Below are 15,088 nucleotides of genomic sequence, written 5' to 3' on the forward strand. Positions count from 1 at the left end.
TTGTCTCTAGGGGCACAAATGTTGCCCGCTTCACAGCAGGAGGCCCACTTTCAAAATTATAACTTGCTAGATCCGTGACAGCCTAGTTGCTTTGTTCAGTATACAGGCAGGCTTTGTCCATTTTGGGTCTGCAGGTGAAAGCTGTTGTCTTAATAGTGAATGTTTCCACGTTTCCTTTTTGTTTTTTCTTTCTATGTACTGGCTACGACAAAAAACTGCCAGCCGCCCAATGCAAAGGAAACAGCCACATAATCATAAGGTCTCTTCCATTTGGCTGCACTTCCTGCACTAGTTCAAGAAGTGCAGCACGAGTTCTAGGCTGGCTTGCACTTGACTAAATGGAAGCGCAGCTGCGGTGCAGCAATACGGCGGTGCCCATGTGTAGGTCGAAGAAGCGGAAAAGGTATGACACTAGTTATTTAATGAAATGATGACAGTTCTTTGTTGAAAGCTTTATGGTTTATGGGGGTTTAACGTCCCAAAGTGACTCAGGCTATGAGGGATGCCATAGCGAAGGGCTCTGGAAATTTCGACCACCTGGGGTTCTTTACCATGCGCTGACATCACAGTACATGGGACTCTAGAATTTCACCTCCATCGAAATTCGACCGCCGCGGTTAAAGAAACAGAGAGAGCTCTGTGGAAAACAGGGATGCTGACGAAATCGGCACTGGGAACATACCGGACCTTTAAACAGGAAATTGCCAAGGAAAATATCTATGATAATTGTAGGGGAAGCTCTTTGTTGTTTGAGGCCAGGACTGGAGTTTTGCGGAGTCAGGTACCGTGAGATAGACACTTTGTGCATTGCATGCGGAGAGGAGGAGGAAACGGCTGAACACTTGATACTTTTCTGTAAAGGGCTTCACCCAACAGTGGAAAGCAGCGGGGCTGACTTACCCAAAGCATTGGTGTTTAGGGATAGTGAAGGGAAAGTGGATTTTAAGAGGTTAGAAGTAACCAAGCGAAGGTTATACGATTGGTGGCTAAAAGCAAGACAGGACTAAAATTTCACAAGACATGGCTAGGTGGCTTGAGCCACCGCCCGATTTAAAGGGTTCAGCTGTATTCATCTATCCATCCATCCTTCACTATGGCGTCCCTCACAGCCTGAGTCGATTTGGGACATTAAACCCCCATAAGCCATAACCTTTCATCAAATAACTGTCACCATTTCATTAAATAACTCGTGCCATACCTTCTCTGCTTCTTCGACCTACACATAGAGGATGTGAGTGACTGTTTGAGGAGTTATAATGAAAACCTAAGCGGTCAAGTCGAGTCGCATGGGCAGCATTTCAGCGCTAATTCGCAAGTCGCCTGTGTGTATACATGCAACGATTTTTTTTCTTTCTGTGAAACGACCATTTCCTAGAGCAGGTTCATGGTAAAACTTCATTGCGATTTGCTGCTTGAAAATTCTTCCAAGTGTCTCAGGATTTTGGTGGTTGTTGGTGTCGGCGGCATGCAGTTGGTTGCAATTTCGTGACGACAGCAAGGCTATTGGACAATCGGGCCTGCACTCGACCATTAGTTTTGGAAGCGGCCAATGCCAAGCTGCATTTGAACTGCCTGAACTGACGCTGCACACTACCGGCACTACCGCGGAAATTCACAGAACTAGTGCAGAGATTGCAGCCAAATCAAAGAAACCGATCATGACCAAAGTCTTAACAAAGTGGTAGCTTGGGCTTGCTGGTATCGCATATTAGAAGACATAGCGCAGCACAATGGGACAAAGAAAAGGAGCACACAGGACGAGCGCTTATCCTGTGTGCTCCTTTTCTCTGCCTCATTGTGCTGTACTATGTTTTCTTCTAATATCACCACAATGACCTGTCACACACTGCAACAGTGCCCCATGAGCTTTATGCACCTCACAAGCTTCCAAACAGTCAAAGGACATCAAGCACATTGTCCACTATGTTCATCTCTTTAAGGCCTCTTTACAGCATCAGCTGTAAAAAGGTCTTAAGATTAGACGCCTTAAAAGGCAGCTTGCTTTTCCAGTTGCCTCATGCGCTCCATGCTAGTTAGCTACCTGGGTTCAAACACCTTCCCCGCGTAAAACCGATGCTCGGTGCAGGTGGCACAGCAATCATTTTAAAATTCTCACAGAAGGTAGAGGGCTCACCTTGTGGCGCCTTAAAGCCTTTGCTGCATGAGCATTTTAACGTCCCATTTGTTCAGCCTACATATGTGTAGATCGAAGAAGCGGAGAAGGTATGGCATGAGTTATTTAATGAAATGATGACCTGGGTTCAAACACCTTCCCCACGTAAAACCGATGCTCGGTGCAGGTAACAAAGCAATCATTTTAAAATTCTCACGGAAGGTAGAGGGCTCACCTTGTGGCGCCTTAAAGCCTTTGCTGCATGAGCATTTTAACGTCCCATTTGTTCAGCCTACATATGTGTAGATCGAAGAAGCGGAGAAGGTATGGCATGAGTTATTTAATGAAATGATGACAGTTATTTGCTGAAAGGTTATGGTTTATGGGGGTTTAACGTCCCAAAGCGACTCAGGCTATGGGGACGCCAGGCCACTGCTCATGCAGTTTGAAGAGATGTGCGAAAATCTCAGCGTACTGGACACATTGCCTGGCATTGCTAGAAGACGAGAGCCACTGCTGCCATGGTACAATTTCCCGGAAATCTGTGATCTCACTCTTACACTTTTAGACAAAAAACAAACTCCACCACAGCATATAATACAAGAATTTTTTGCACTCCAGGAAAAAGTACAGTACTTGCACAGCTTTTTATACAGATAGCTCAAAAACAGATTTTTACGTTGGAAGTGCAGTCGTACAAGGGAATTGCAATCATATAGTGAGGCTACCACAGCGTGCATCAATCTTCACTGCCGAATGTTACGCCGTGTCTGTAGCCATTGAACAAATAGTAAAATAGAACCTCGCAAACAGTATTATTTACACAGACTCCCTAAGCTTATTTACAGCTCTCCACTCTAGAAATGCAGTCATTCCTATACTTGGTGGTATCATACACAACAAAGTAATAGCCACAGCTAAAGGACAAAACCTAAATCTCTGCTGGGTACCGAGTCATATCGGAATTAGAGGCAACGAGAGAGCAGACTTCTGCACTGCTCAAGCACGTGACAAGCAAATCAAGAATGCAGATATGCCACTAAAAGATTGCATTAACTTAATACATCGTAGCATAAGACAGAAATGGCAGTCCATGTGGGACATCAAAGTAAAAAACAAACTACACAATGTAAAACGAGTTATAAGTGAATGGAAGTCCTGCACCCACCAGGAACGTTTTAAGGAAGTGATTATCTGCTGTCTTCGTATAGGACACACGCACCTCACACACAATTTTCTGCTGACAAAACAAGATCAACCGGTTTGTGAAAAATGTGGACATGAAGTTACGATTAACCACATTTTGATTTTTTGTGCGAAACTGGAAAAACTAAGGAAAAAGTGCTTTACTCAGTTTTATTATGAATACATTCCGTTTCACCCCGCAAGTGCTGTAGCAATATAAGACCCATTTCATTTTCAATGAAAGGTATGGAATTCTTATCAAGCAGAAAGAAACAGTAGGGATTAAACCTGTAATGCAGGACATAGGTCATATGATTACTTGGGCATCACAAAGCTGAACTTTTTTCATTAAAGAGAAGTAGAAATAATTTGCTTATTATTAAGATGTCAGGCTGAAATCTCTTGACATTTGTTTTTATCAAAGCTGCTGAGGCAAGAAAACTAGGTAAAGCATACATTGTACCCCATTAAAGGTGAAGCATGGAAGAATATACATCAGATGAGCCTGTGCTCAGTGCAAAAATGATGCAGACAGCACAAAAAGTACCATTAGCCCCTGTAGAAGAATTTAAATGCCCAGATTGCAGTATAAATCAATATGTTTGGAACAATGCTTGCATGCAAAGTTTCAAATCAGGTCATTTATTGAGCAGAACAAAATAAAATGTACTTCACTCGTTCTATCTGTACATTGATGAAACGGCATGAATGCCTCACAATGTACCAGACCTCTTTCCTATTCGTCTCCCAGTCTGACAATTGTAGATACATCAGATAAGACAGACTATATAATTACTGCAACAGGAAGCAAAAGAATCAAAAGCTACCAGAAACAGTTATCCCAGGTGCAACAAATAGTTTTTTTTTTTTTTAGACATGACAGTCATACTGATCATAGTGCACTCACAGTGGGAATGTGATTTCGCAAGAAGTTTGCTATCAAGTAGAATTGCTTTTGCATGACATGGTTTGTATTGTGCTTTGGTTAAACATTTTCAGTCCTACCTTAGTTATGTTCTTTCCCAAGATGCCATCTGGGAAAGGCACTTTCATTTATCTTCCACACACACACATGCACACAGACAACAGCGGCTTTTTCACTGCCAGAAGATTGTGAGTGGTAATGCAGTAAAACATTGAAGATTAATACAGCAATTTCAATTGCACCTTCAGGCTGTGCACAGATGTCACAGTAAAGAGCTCATTGGGTGACCAATCAAAGTTGTCAGGTACATAAAAACCAGTGCGTTGCTTTCCTGTACCTAGCTAAACTTTGCAGTTCCCCAACTTTCAATGAGAAGTAAAGATGGCTCTCAATTACTGGATTACTGGAGCTAGAGCTAGCTCATCATCATCATCATCATCAGCCTTACTACACCCACTGCAGGGCAAAGGCCTCTCCCATGTCTCTCCAATTAACCCTATCCTAGAGCTAGCTAAGGTGCGCGTAAAGCTAAAAGGAAAAAGACGCAAACCCAAGAGTTGGTGGGATGAGAAGGTCAATAGGGCAATAGAGAAACGTCAGGAAGTGTCCAGGGAACACAGTTATTCCAAGGAGAGGGGGGAACCAGAAGTTGAAGTAGACAGAAAATAGGATACCTTCATAAAGTGTAGAAGGGAAGCATCCTATTTGATTAATGAGAAAATTAGAAGAAAAGGTGTCCAATGGATGTCAAAAGTAAATAAAAAGGATAGAAAAGCAGCTCAAAAATTCTGGAAGCATCTAAATTCAATGAGTAATAAGACTAGGCTAGAACAAAGGTTTATTGTTACAGAGCAGGGTATTCGACTAATAGGGGACGAAACGATAAAACACGTAGGAACAAGGATGGCAGAAAAATTTAAAGAAATGTTGCACATAATTTATTGAAGGAGGATAGACCGGTTACTGCAATAGCTTCACTAGAGCAAAGAGAGTGGGAAAGAGCAGAGAAGAAAGTTCCTAGTGGCACATCAACAGGACCAGATGGTATTCCAATTATGTTAAGAAGCTAGGACCAAAAGCCAAGCAAACATCAATATAGGTAGTGAATAAAATGATAGTGGATGGGAAAGTCCCTGATGAATGGCGATTAAGTAGAATGAACATGATATATAAGGGAAAGGGGGACAAAGCTTACGTAAGTAACTACCGTCCCATAACAGTGACACCTTTGGTTTACAGGGTGGTGATGCAGATTATAAAGGACAGATTGCAGGCTTGGGTGGAGAACGAGGGGGTGCTAGGGGAGCTACAAAATGGGTTCCGGAAACAAAGGAGGTTGGAGGACAATCTGTTTTCATTGATGCAGTGTATAGAGATTGCTGAAAAGGAACACAGGCCCCTATGGCTAGCATTTCTGGATATCAGGCGAGCCTACGGCAACGTTATTCGAGTATCTGACGTACAGGGCATATTGGATGTGAAAGATGGAGTAATTAATCTTTTAAAAGATATAAAGGTACCAGAGTGCTTGTAAAATGAGAAAAAAATGCATCAGAGCCTGTAGAGATACAGCGGGGGCTTAGACAAGGATGCCCTCTGTCTCCTTTGTTGTTCATGTTGTACCTGCAAGGGTTGGAGACCAAGCTAGAGGGGAGCGGACTAGGCTTCAACCTCTCTTTTTTCAAGCAAGGGGAATGGATTAAAGAGTCATTACCAGGACTAATATACGCCGATGATATAGTGCTAATGGCTGACAACAAGGAAGATTTACAGAAGTTGATAAACATATGTGGTACAGAGGGAGATAGATTAGGTTTCAAGTTTAGTAAGGAAAAATCTGCAGTCATGATATTAATGATGAGGTCGGCGAGCATAGAATACAGGAGTTCACGCTAGAAGTAGTGGATGAGTACAAGTATCGTGGGGTGTGGATAAATAACGGTGCTGAGTATCTGACAGAGCATGAAAAATATGTAATGAATAAAGCTAGTAGGAATGCAGCTGTCATGAAAAATAGGGCACTGTGGAATTACAATAGGTATGAGGTGGTAAGAGGGATCTGAAAAGGGGTGATGGTTCCTAGTCTGACTTTCGGCAATGCGGTCCTGTGCATGAGACCAGATGCTCAAGCAAGGTTAGAAATTAAACAACATGGTGTAGGGAGGCTAGCATTGGGAGTACATGGCAATACACCAAATCAGGGCATACAGAGTGATATGGGATGGACGTCGTTCGAGAGCAGAGAAGCTAGCAGTAAGATAGCATTTGAGGAGCGATTGAGAAAAATGGGGGAAAAGCAGTGGGCTAGGAAAGTTTTCAGATACCTGTATATAAGGAATGTTGATACGAAATGGAGAAAGCGGATTAGAAAATTGACAAGCACATATCTGGACAGCAGTAAGGGGGCAAATCAGCAATTATCGGTTAAGAAAAAGGTTAAAGAAACAGAGAGAGCTCTGTGGAAAACAGTGATGCTGACGAAATCGGCACTGGGAACATACCGGACCTTTAAACAGGAAATTGTCAAAGAAAATATCTATGATAATTGCAGGGGAAGCTCTTTGTTGTTTGAGGCCAGGACTGGAGTTTTGTGGACTAAGACGTATAGAGTCAGGTACCACGAGATAGACACGTTGTGCATTGCGTGCAGAGAGGAGGAGGAAACGGCTGAACACTTGATACTTTTCTGTAAAGGGCTTCACCCAACAGTGGAAAGCAGCGGGGCTGACTAACCCAAGGCATTGGTGTTTAGGGATAGTGAAGGGAAAGTGGATTTTAAGAGGTTAGAAGTAACCAAGCGAAGGTTATACGATTGGTGGCTAAAATCAAGACAAGAGTAAAATTTCATAAGTCATGGCTAGATGGCTTGAGCCACCGCGGCCGGCGTTATTTCGACCAGAAATAACGCCGGCCCCTTCCACGACGAGAAGACGCGGAGGCAACGTGCGACGTGGCCAATCCCCCACCGTGGGTACGTGCCATTCAGCCAGAGGCCATCATCATATGTGCCATCGTATTTGAGGCAACAACGACGTTCGGGCTAGCTAGAAGTTCGGACAATGGCTTTGTTTCCGGCATTACCCGTCGTATTGGACTGGCTGGGAGTGCTGTCAGACAGACATTATCGTGAGCATCGAGATGCTTTCGAAATGCCCGACAACTTGTTCAGGCAGCATTTTCGCCTGACAAAGGACTTGGTGAGGTGGCTGTGTGACGAGTTGCGGGAAGATCTAGAGAGGCAGCGCGCCATCACAACAACTGTGCTCACCATGGAGCAGCAGGTGCTGTGTGCACTCCGGTTTTACGCCACAGGCAGTTTTCAGGGCATGATCGCAAGCGACGAACACTTAGCAGTTAGTCAGCCGAGTGTGAGTCGCTGCATCCACGCAATAACCGACGCGATTCTGAACTGCCTGGGACACGAGTGGATCTCCTTCCCATGCTCTCCGGCTGAACTGGCGACCGCGCGTGAAGGCTTCGAGCTGCTGGTCTGTAGATTCCTGGGATATGTTGGCGCCATCGATGGGACACTTGTCTGCATAGCTGCACCATCTGACGAGGTCAACAGACCGGCGTACTTCTGCCGCAAGGGGTACTATGCCTTGAACATCATGGTGGTAAAAACGACAACAATCAGCTTTCTAGCAGTGCTCTTCGGTGCATGACCTTTCGTCTCCTGTAACCAAAAACATGATGTCGTCGGCACTCGTTTGCGGCGACTAAAGGGAGAACGGTCTGCTGGAGAAAGCGGGTCTACATTTGTGCCTGTAAAGGAAAGCAGAAAAAAATGGCACAATCGTGCCTTTGGAAAAAGAAACATACAATGCATGGAGCCTCCAAACTGCCTGGAGTACAGCCTTTGTGATTTTCTGTATTTTGCTGCGTCTGAGTTCGTATATTCTGGCAACATGACACTGAAAGGTAGAAACAAAAGAGGTAGTAGACTGGCACTTGCACACATAGCTCATTGCATGCCCATGTATTTGTTCCTGTCAGCCCTGCAACTGCACATTACTGACAGAAGAGTGTTCATTGATGGAGTAGTGGGAGCTGCACAAACAAGGTGCTCTTGGACAAGGATTACACAGTATGAGCTTGTTGCACAGTTCATGTTATCTTCATTGTTTTATGACAGTTTGTGGTTGGTGATGCGGGTGTTCCCACTACTCTGAGATTAGATCCCGAGTGCTCAGTCCAGCGAGCGTTGCAGCCTCTTTTTTCTTATCTGTGTCAAGGATCACAATCAATCAGTTTGGTTTTATTATTTTCGTATGCTGTCTTCTGTTGTGCAACATACTGTACCAGTGTGCAGTTGATAATGCAATGGAGGAAAGTCAGTGTTTTGGTGCATGTCTTTGCTAGCAAAAACTATGGCATAAGGTGAAAAAAAAAACAACTGCTAACAACAACACAGACGGTGGCTGAAGCTGTTTAATTGCAACACAAAATATACACCTACGCCACATCATAAATATCACAGTACAAAGATTGGCTCAGACTTGTAAATTGAGCGGGTAAAAAAATAAATATTTGTTCATGTTTCTTCACAGGTGTGTGATGCCCATCTTCGCATCAGGGCACTTGACGCTACATTCCCAGGGTCCGTGCATGATTCCTTCGTGTGGCGGGCATCACCGGTGCATCATGCACTGTGCAATCACAATTTTCTCCAATCTGGGGAATATCTACTAGGTATGTGAATTCTGGCACAAGGGCGAAATAGTTGCACTGAACAAATCTATATTCAGTCAGTAGTTCTCAGACATCAGTTGCATGTAGCTGGTTAAGCAAATGTACAGTGAACACATTGTTGAGGCAATTTGCTTTCAAATTAATGAAAATCCAGGGTTTCCACATGTCAGCAGTGGTGTCAACAAAGGTGTTGCATTAGTGAAACTACTATCGCTAAGGAAATCTGAGGTCAGGAAGAGTTGAGGCTTTCCTTCAAGGTATTTATAACATAACATAACATAGATACATAATAACATAAATAACAACATAATAACATAAATACCACACAATGCAGATCTGCTTGTTTTTGCACATCGAGTGAGTAAAAAATAAGATATTTGTTCATGTTCCTTCAACGATGAGCAATGCAATATGCAGTAGTCTCGCAACTATGTCACAACATAAATATCACAACATGCAGATTTGCTTTTACTTGTAAACCGAGAGGGTGGAAAAATAAGGGATATTTCTTTATGCTGTAGCCCAGAAAATGTGAGGTCAGATATAGCTGAGGCTCTCCTTCACAGCCGATATGCCTACAGGTACATGTCACCATTTGTATACAGCAAACTTACAGGCTGGAAAATTGCCTGTATCATGGCTGATAACATTGATAGCAATAATTATTGTATCATAAATAGAGGCCTTTGTAATGAGGGAAGAAAAGTAATAAATGATGAAATAAATAATGGACTGAAAAATTCATGCACCCAAATTGCAGATGTTGCACTATTAGCGCAAGCATATTGAAAAATGTCAGTCTTCATTGGCCTGCAGGTGATGGCGCCCGCCCGCTGCAGCCATGGTTGGTCACGCCTAATCCAGGATGTCACGCCTGGCGGTCCTGCTGCCAGGTTCAACAGTGCACATTCATCACTGAGGTCTGTTGTCAAGCGCACGATTGTTGTTTTGAAGAGCCAGTTCAGGTGTCTACAACGGCGCCGCGCAGTGCACTACGAACCGGAGGCCGCAGCGAAGATTTTTGCAGCTTGTGCAGTGTTACACAATGTGTGCATATATTCACGACTGCCTCAACTTGACCCCCCTGACAACGATGACCCTGATGATGACACAGACCTCTGTGATGACAACGGTGCCTTTCCTGCTCTATACCAGGCAGGTAGACATAAGCGTGACCAGCTGCTGCAGACATTTGTGTGCCAGCCTCGCCTGTAGACATGTTGCATGTCCAGCCAGCAGCTGCCTCGGCAGCACCAGCTGCCTCGCCAGCACCAGCCACCCTGCAAGCAAGGATTGGCATTATTGCATATTTTGTTTCATATGGCAACAAGTATGTTGCACTGTTTATTTTTAAGTTTTTGTTTAAAGTTAAAACTCAGTTTCAGCTATTTATTTAATATATTCGTGCCGCAGCATGTGCTCTGTTTCAACATACTTCATTGTGTCCGTGAGCAAAGAACGCTGTCTTCGCAGTATTTCTTCCCTGAGGCAGGAAGCCTCTGCTTACTTCTCACTGCATTGTCTTCATCAAGAGGATGTGCCCCGCAAGGAATTCAGCTTCAGTGGTGCTGTACAAATGCAGTCTACGGTGTTCTGTTTCAAGCTGTGTGCTTCATGTGTGAAGTTATGTGGGGTGGCGCAGTGTTGTGAAAAGCTGCTACTGTGCACAGTGTTCTTTACAGTGGCATGTGCAGTATTTGGCAAAGTCCTGTCATAGTTGACATTGTGGCAGCGGTCATCGTCACCCGTTGCACCTGCCAGCATCGCAGTGTTAAATGAGGTGGCCGTCGTCTGCCATTGGAGCAAACTGGCCATGTGTGTGACCTTGCATCACGCCTATCCTATGCTCTGTGAAATGTGGGCTGTATGTTAATGCTATCCTCAGGACTTGTTTGTATGCTGTGCCGTGTAGTGTCAGTATGTATGCAGCATACCAAGAGAACAGCCTGTGCACTCACCATCCATCTGCAAAAGAACATAACTTTTTCCCTGTCCTCAGTGCCCCCAGTATGGAGCCTGTGTCATGTGTGTTGTGTTTTGGCTACCGTTCATTGGCAACCACTTGAGCATTATGTCACCTCTCTGGCCATCAGCATCGCTGCAGGTCACTAGGTGTGCACAGTACACAAGATGCAAGGTGCCAACGGTATACCCCTGAGAGTGCAATTTCATCCGGTAGAGAAGTGTTTGCACAAGACAAGAAAGGAAATGTTCGCTGTGATTCTATCTAGTCACAAACTTAGTATAACATTGATCTGTAGCATTTCTTGCAGCCTTCATTCATTAAATCATTGATCTATCCATGCATATAGCTGCTTACTTCATATAGCTACAGCCACATTCCCCAAGGGTTTGCCATCCAGGCTTACTTTTAATAGTTGTGTTTAAGCTGAAATTATAGCAGACAGTGACAAAACGTGCACTGCAGTTCTGATTGCGTTATAGCTTCTTATTTCAATGTGCATATGTGCGTCTCAGTTTGGACGTATATATTCTAAAATTAGGCTTACGTTTGCAAGGTAAAATGCCTCTTTGAAGGTCCAGGAAGCAGTTGTTAAGCTGCATTTGAAGGAGTTTAATATAGCATGTTATATATGTTTGTTCTATGCAGGGCAGAGGCCTCTCTCGTGTCTCTCCTATTAGCCCTGTCTTTTTCCAGCTGTGGCACCATATCCGACAAAGGACAGGGTTAATTGGAGAGGCAGGATGAGAAATATAACCCTAATTACTTAAAATAATCGGCACAGTGAAGGCAATTGGCAGTAATATAGTACTGCAGCAGAAAATGTCTCTTTCATGTGAAGCGCATATAACAGTACTTCTTTGTGTTCAGGCGTATTTCCCATTTATCGAAGTGTGATGGCATAAAATTGAAATCATTTTGCGAAAAGCCAACATTGCCTGAACTCCGGATACATCTGTGAGTAACATGGACGTCGGCATAATGGCATATATTAGACGAGGTCCCTTCGGTAAGATTGTTAGCAAAGTTTAATAAATGCAGCGCTCCTAAAACCAATGCTTGTGACACACCCAATGTAGCATAAACAGATTAGGGGGCACACCGTTAGCTATGACGCATTGCTTTCTATGACAAGTAAGCTTGTACCCAGTGGGGAATGCAATAATTTGCCAACAAGCCATTTGTCGTGAAGCCAAGTCCTTAATGCTTTTTTGTGTGTTGCGTACAAAGCTTTGTTGCCACCCTGACAGGGCTGCCACTCACCTCTCTTTCTAGCTGCAACATGTGAAGCGCTATAGCCACCAGCATAGCACACTGCTTTATTTTGCTGCACTTAGTAACGGTGCTCTGCGACTTTTTTGCCCGCTATTGTGAACATGTTGTCCTTATTGTAATGACAACAGCTGGCTGTGCCAGTTTCTTGACTGCATGCCAAGCCAGCATAGTCTAGCAACAGAGGTCAACTATGCCATGCTGCAACTTGTTTCACTTCCCAAGGCTTGATGCTAGGAACTTTGACTGATGTGCTTCGCATGAGAATCACAGTTTTTACACATCCTTAAAGAGCAGCCTTACATCTCATTCCGTTTCCGCAACACTGTCACGGGCAAGACACATTATATCAGAGATGTAAAGAGTTCTAAAGAGTTGCCAGCCTGTGCTCCACATTCGAATGGCAGTGTAGCATGACCTCGGAAAGACGTGTAGACACAATTACTTGTTCATTGAAGGAAATGATGTTAAGGGCATAGGTGTTTTTGATGAACACATGATGAACACAATGTCATGAAAAGTAGTCATAGTGGCTCTCATACTCCATGTTGCATTTGTCACCTTTGCGCTGCTTCCAAACACTCTCATTGCCACTTTTGAGCGATTGGAGTGCCTTGGCTGCACTTATACAAACCTCACTTGCTGTATTGAGGCGTTTCCTACATTTTATTTGTATGTTAACGTGAAATTTTTTTACTTCTGTTGGTGACATGTGCCACCTTTGTATGGCACAGTAGTGTCACCATTAAGTTCATGGTTATAACCTAAGGGCACATTTCTACATTGCCAACACCTCTGCTGGCTTTATCAGCATGCATGCTCAGCATGTTATCAAAATGTCAGAACAGTGCAACGGTTGATATAGCATCTTAATGTGCCACTGCTCCCTCCTTTTCTTTTTCCTCTTCAGACCATTCATTGCTATCCTTCGTGGACTGTCTCCTGTCATATATGACATGAATTAAGTTTTTAACGCCTGTAGCTATGAAATTTGGTTTTTATAGAAAGGAAATACACAGTAACCATTCCACTTCTGGGAGGTCACCTCAACAGTGCTGTGGTCGAAGGAATGGAGGAGGAAATGAAAGCAGGAAGAGAGAAAGAGGCACAGTAGCTGAGGTCTCTGTATTAATTTTGACCGCCTAGGGCTCCTGATCATGCACTGACATTGCACAGCTCATGGGTATCTTCGGCATTTTGCCTCCATCGAAACGCGGCCGCTGTGACCGGTATTTAATCTGCTTCCTAGAGCTGAGCAGCCAAAAATGCCTCTCCTTTTAGTAGCCTGCACGGTCTATCATAGATTTTCTCACTACACTCTTCTGACTGCCAAGGTCGTGCTCTGTTCTGTTCCTTTGAACTCACCTCATGGATCGCCACCATTCTCACAGGGCGCCTGGTTCCGGCCCTGCAAGTGTTGTTAATGTCATGCAGGGCCTGCACCAGCTACTCGATGGCGTTGACCTGGTGGACCTGCAGGCTTTCAATCTTTTTTTTGCAAAGACAAGCGTTCTTTAACGCCGTCCTGAGGGAAACACTGAACAAACATAGTCTTTAATACTTTACCCCTGCCAGGTGGGCCCTTATGAGTGCCAGGTCTGTCGTCATCTGCCGGAGCTGCTGGTCCTGTGTTGTGCCAGGCACCCTTGTTGTTCTATTAGGGCGGCAATCACGTTGTGCCTTTAATGGACACTGCCTGGGTGGTCTTGCTGGCGAGGTGGAAGCGCATGCAGCCGCCTAATTGGGCCACCTTGCTGGTGAGGTACAGCTTGTTGTGTTGGTGGCGGTGCAGCTCGCGCACTTGGCTGGTCCTCGTTCTCTGCATATGTGTAATTTCAGTGTGTTTTCCTGTGGTGAAATCACAAGACACTGCTGCCTTGCAACATGCGTCACATTTCTGTTGCATTGTCTTATGCCTCACTTCACTGCAGGAGCATTTTTGGGTCGTACACCTTTTTCCATTTCAGGTAGCATACATTGAAATGTGGTGCCATTTTTGTGGTGCAGTCATAACATTACTTTTATGTATTTATGGCCAAACTGTGTTGTATACATATGTATACAATATGTATACAACACAATTTGGCCATAAAAGTAATGTTATGACTGCAAAAACAGAGGTGTTTAATTTTACTGAAAAATACAAGTTTGTTCAGTGTAAATCAGCAGATATATTAGCCAACTGACAGTGTGATAGTTATGATCACATTTCCTGTAACAGTGCTTAAACGGTGTCTCACCATGCTTGTAACTGTCACCTGCACCATGCTTAGAAAGCTGTTGTCTACTGAAGTACATGACAAACCTTGTAGCTGAGCAATAGTCATGCTCGTCCATGACTTGCGACGCCTGTGGCGCTGGGCTGGGTGCCTGCGAGTGCATAAGATGAATACTCACACTTCATTCATACTTCAGCGGCAACACAAGCATTGATTTCTGGTTATGCTTTCGACGCTGTGTCATGCTATATTTAATTTTGAATAAAAAAGATTTTATATATTTACGATCACAGCTTCATTCTTTTTGAGACATCTTTCGCTGTGGCATATTTTCAGAAGGATGTTACGAATGTACCATGGTGATATGGGAACAAAAGCTATGTCATTTTATGCATGGCCAGCATGCATGCTTGCGTCATTCTGTAATGCGCTTGCAGAGTTGCCTTGCGATTTCAGCTCCTGCGTGTTAGCAGCCACCACTTGCTGTGGAAAGGTGCTGACATTTCTTATTGCAAGCTGGGAAAATTTTTTCAGTTACTCACCAGTGAAACTGCAGCTGCTGGTTCCATGCCGAATACAGCCGGGGACCTACACCCCACGGAGCAGTCTTCGCCAACAATTCCCAGAATTCGGGCGTCAGTTGGGCTCAGCACTGCCTCCGGGTTCGGCAGTCCCCCGCCTGTAGTTCTGCATGAATAAAATGATATGGCTCTCATACC

At 44.1% G+C, this 15,088-nt stretch overlaps 1 protein-coding gene across 2 annotated transcripts in view; it reads right to left on the bottom strand.

The window, feature by feature from the left end:
* Nucleotides 1–8,636: 8,636 nt before the first annotated feature.
* LOC144114578 (uncharacterized) overlaps nucleotides 8,637–15,088 on the bottom strand; it is a 36,979-nt gene continuing 30,527 nt past the window's right edge. The window contains exons 6-8 of one of the 2 annotated variants that reach the window (XM_077648415.1): nucleotides 14,912–15,056; nucleotides 14,456–14,520; nucleotides 8,637–13,969 (exon numbers count right to left, since the gene is read on the bottom strand). In XM_077648415.1, coding sequence (XP_077504541.1) covers nucleotides 15,006–15,056 — 51 coding nt within the window. In that variant the 3' untranslated portion in view covers nucleotides 8,637–13,969; nucleotides 14,456–14,520; nucleotides 14,912–15,005. Of the gene's footprint in view, nucleotides 14,521–14,911; nucleotides 15,057–15,088 lie in introns of both variants that reach the window. The other variant, XM_077648414.1, reaches the window with a different exon arrangement.

This window comes from Amblyomma americanum, chromosome 1 (genome assembly GCF_052857255.1).
Source record: "Amblyomma americanum isolate KBUSLIRL-KWMA chromosome 1, ASM5285725v1, whole genome shotgun sequence".
Classification (NCBI taxonomy): Eukaryota; Metazoa; Arthropoda; class Arachnida; order Ixodida; family Ixodidae; genus Amblyomma; species Amblyomma americanum.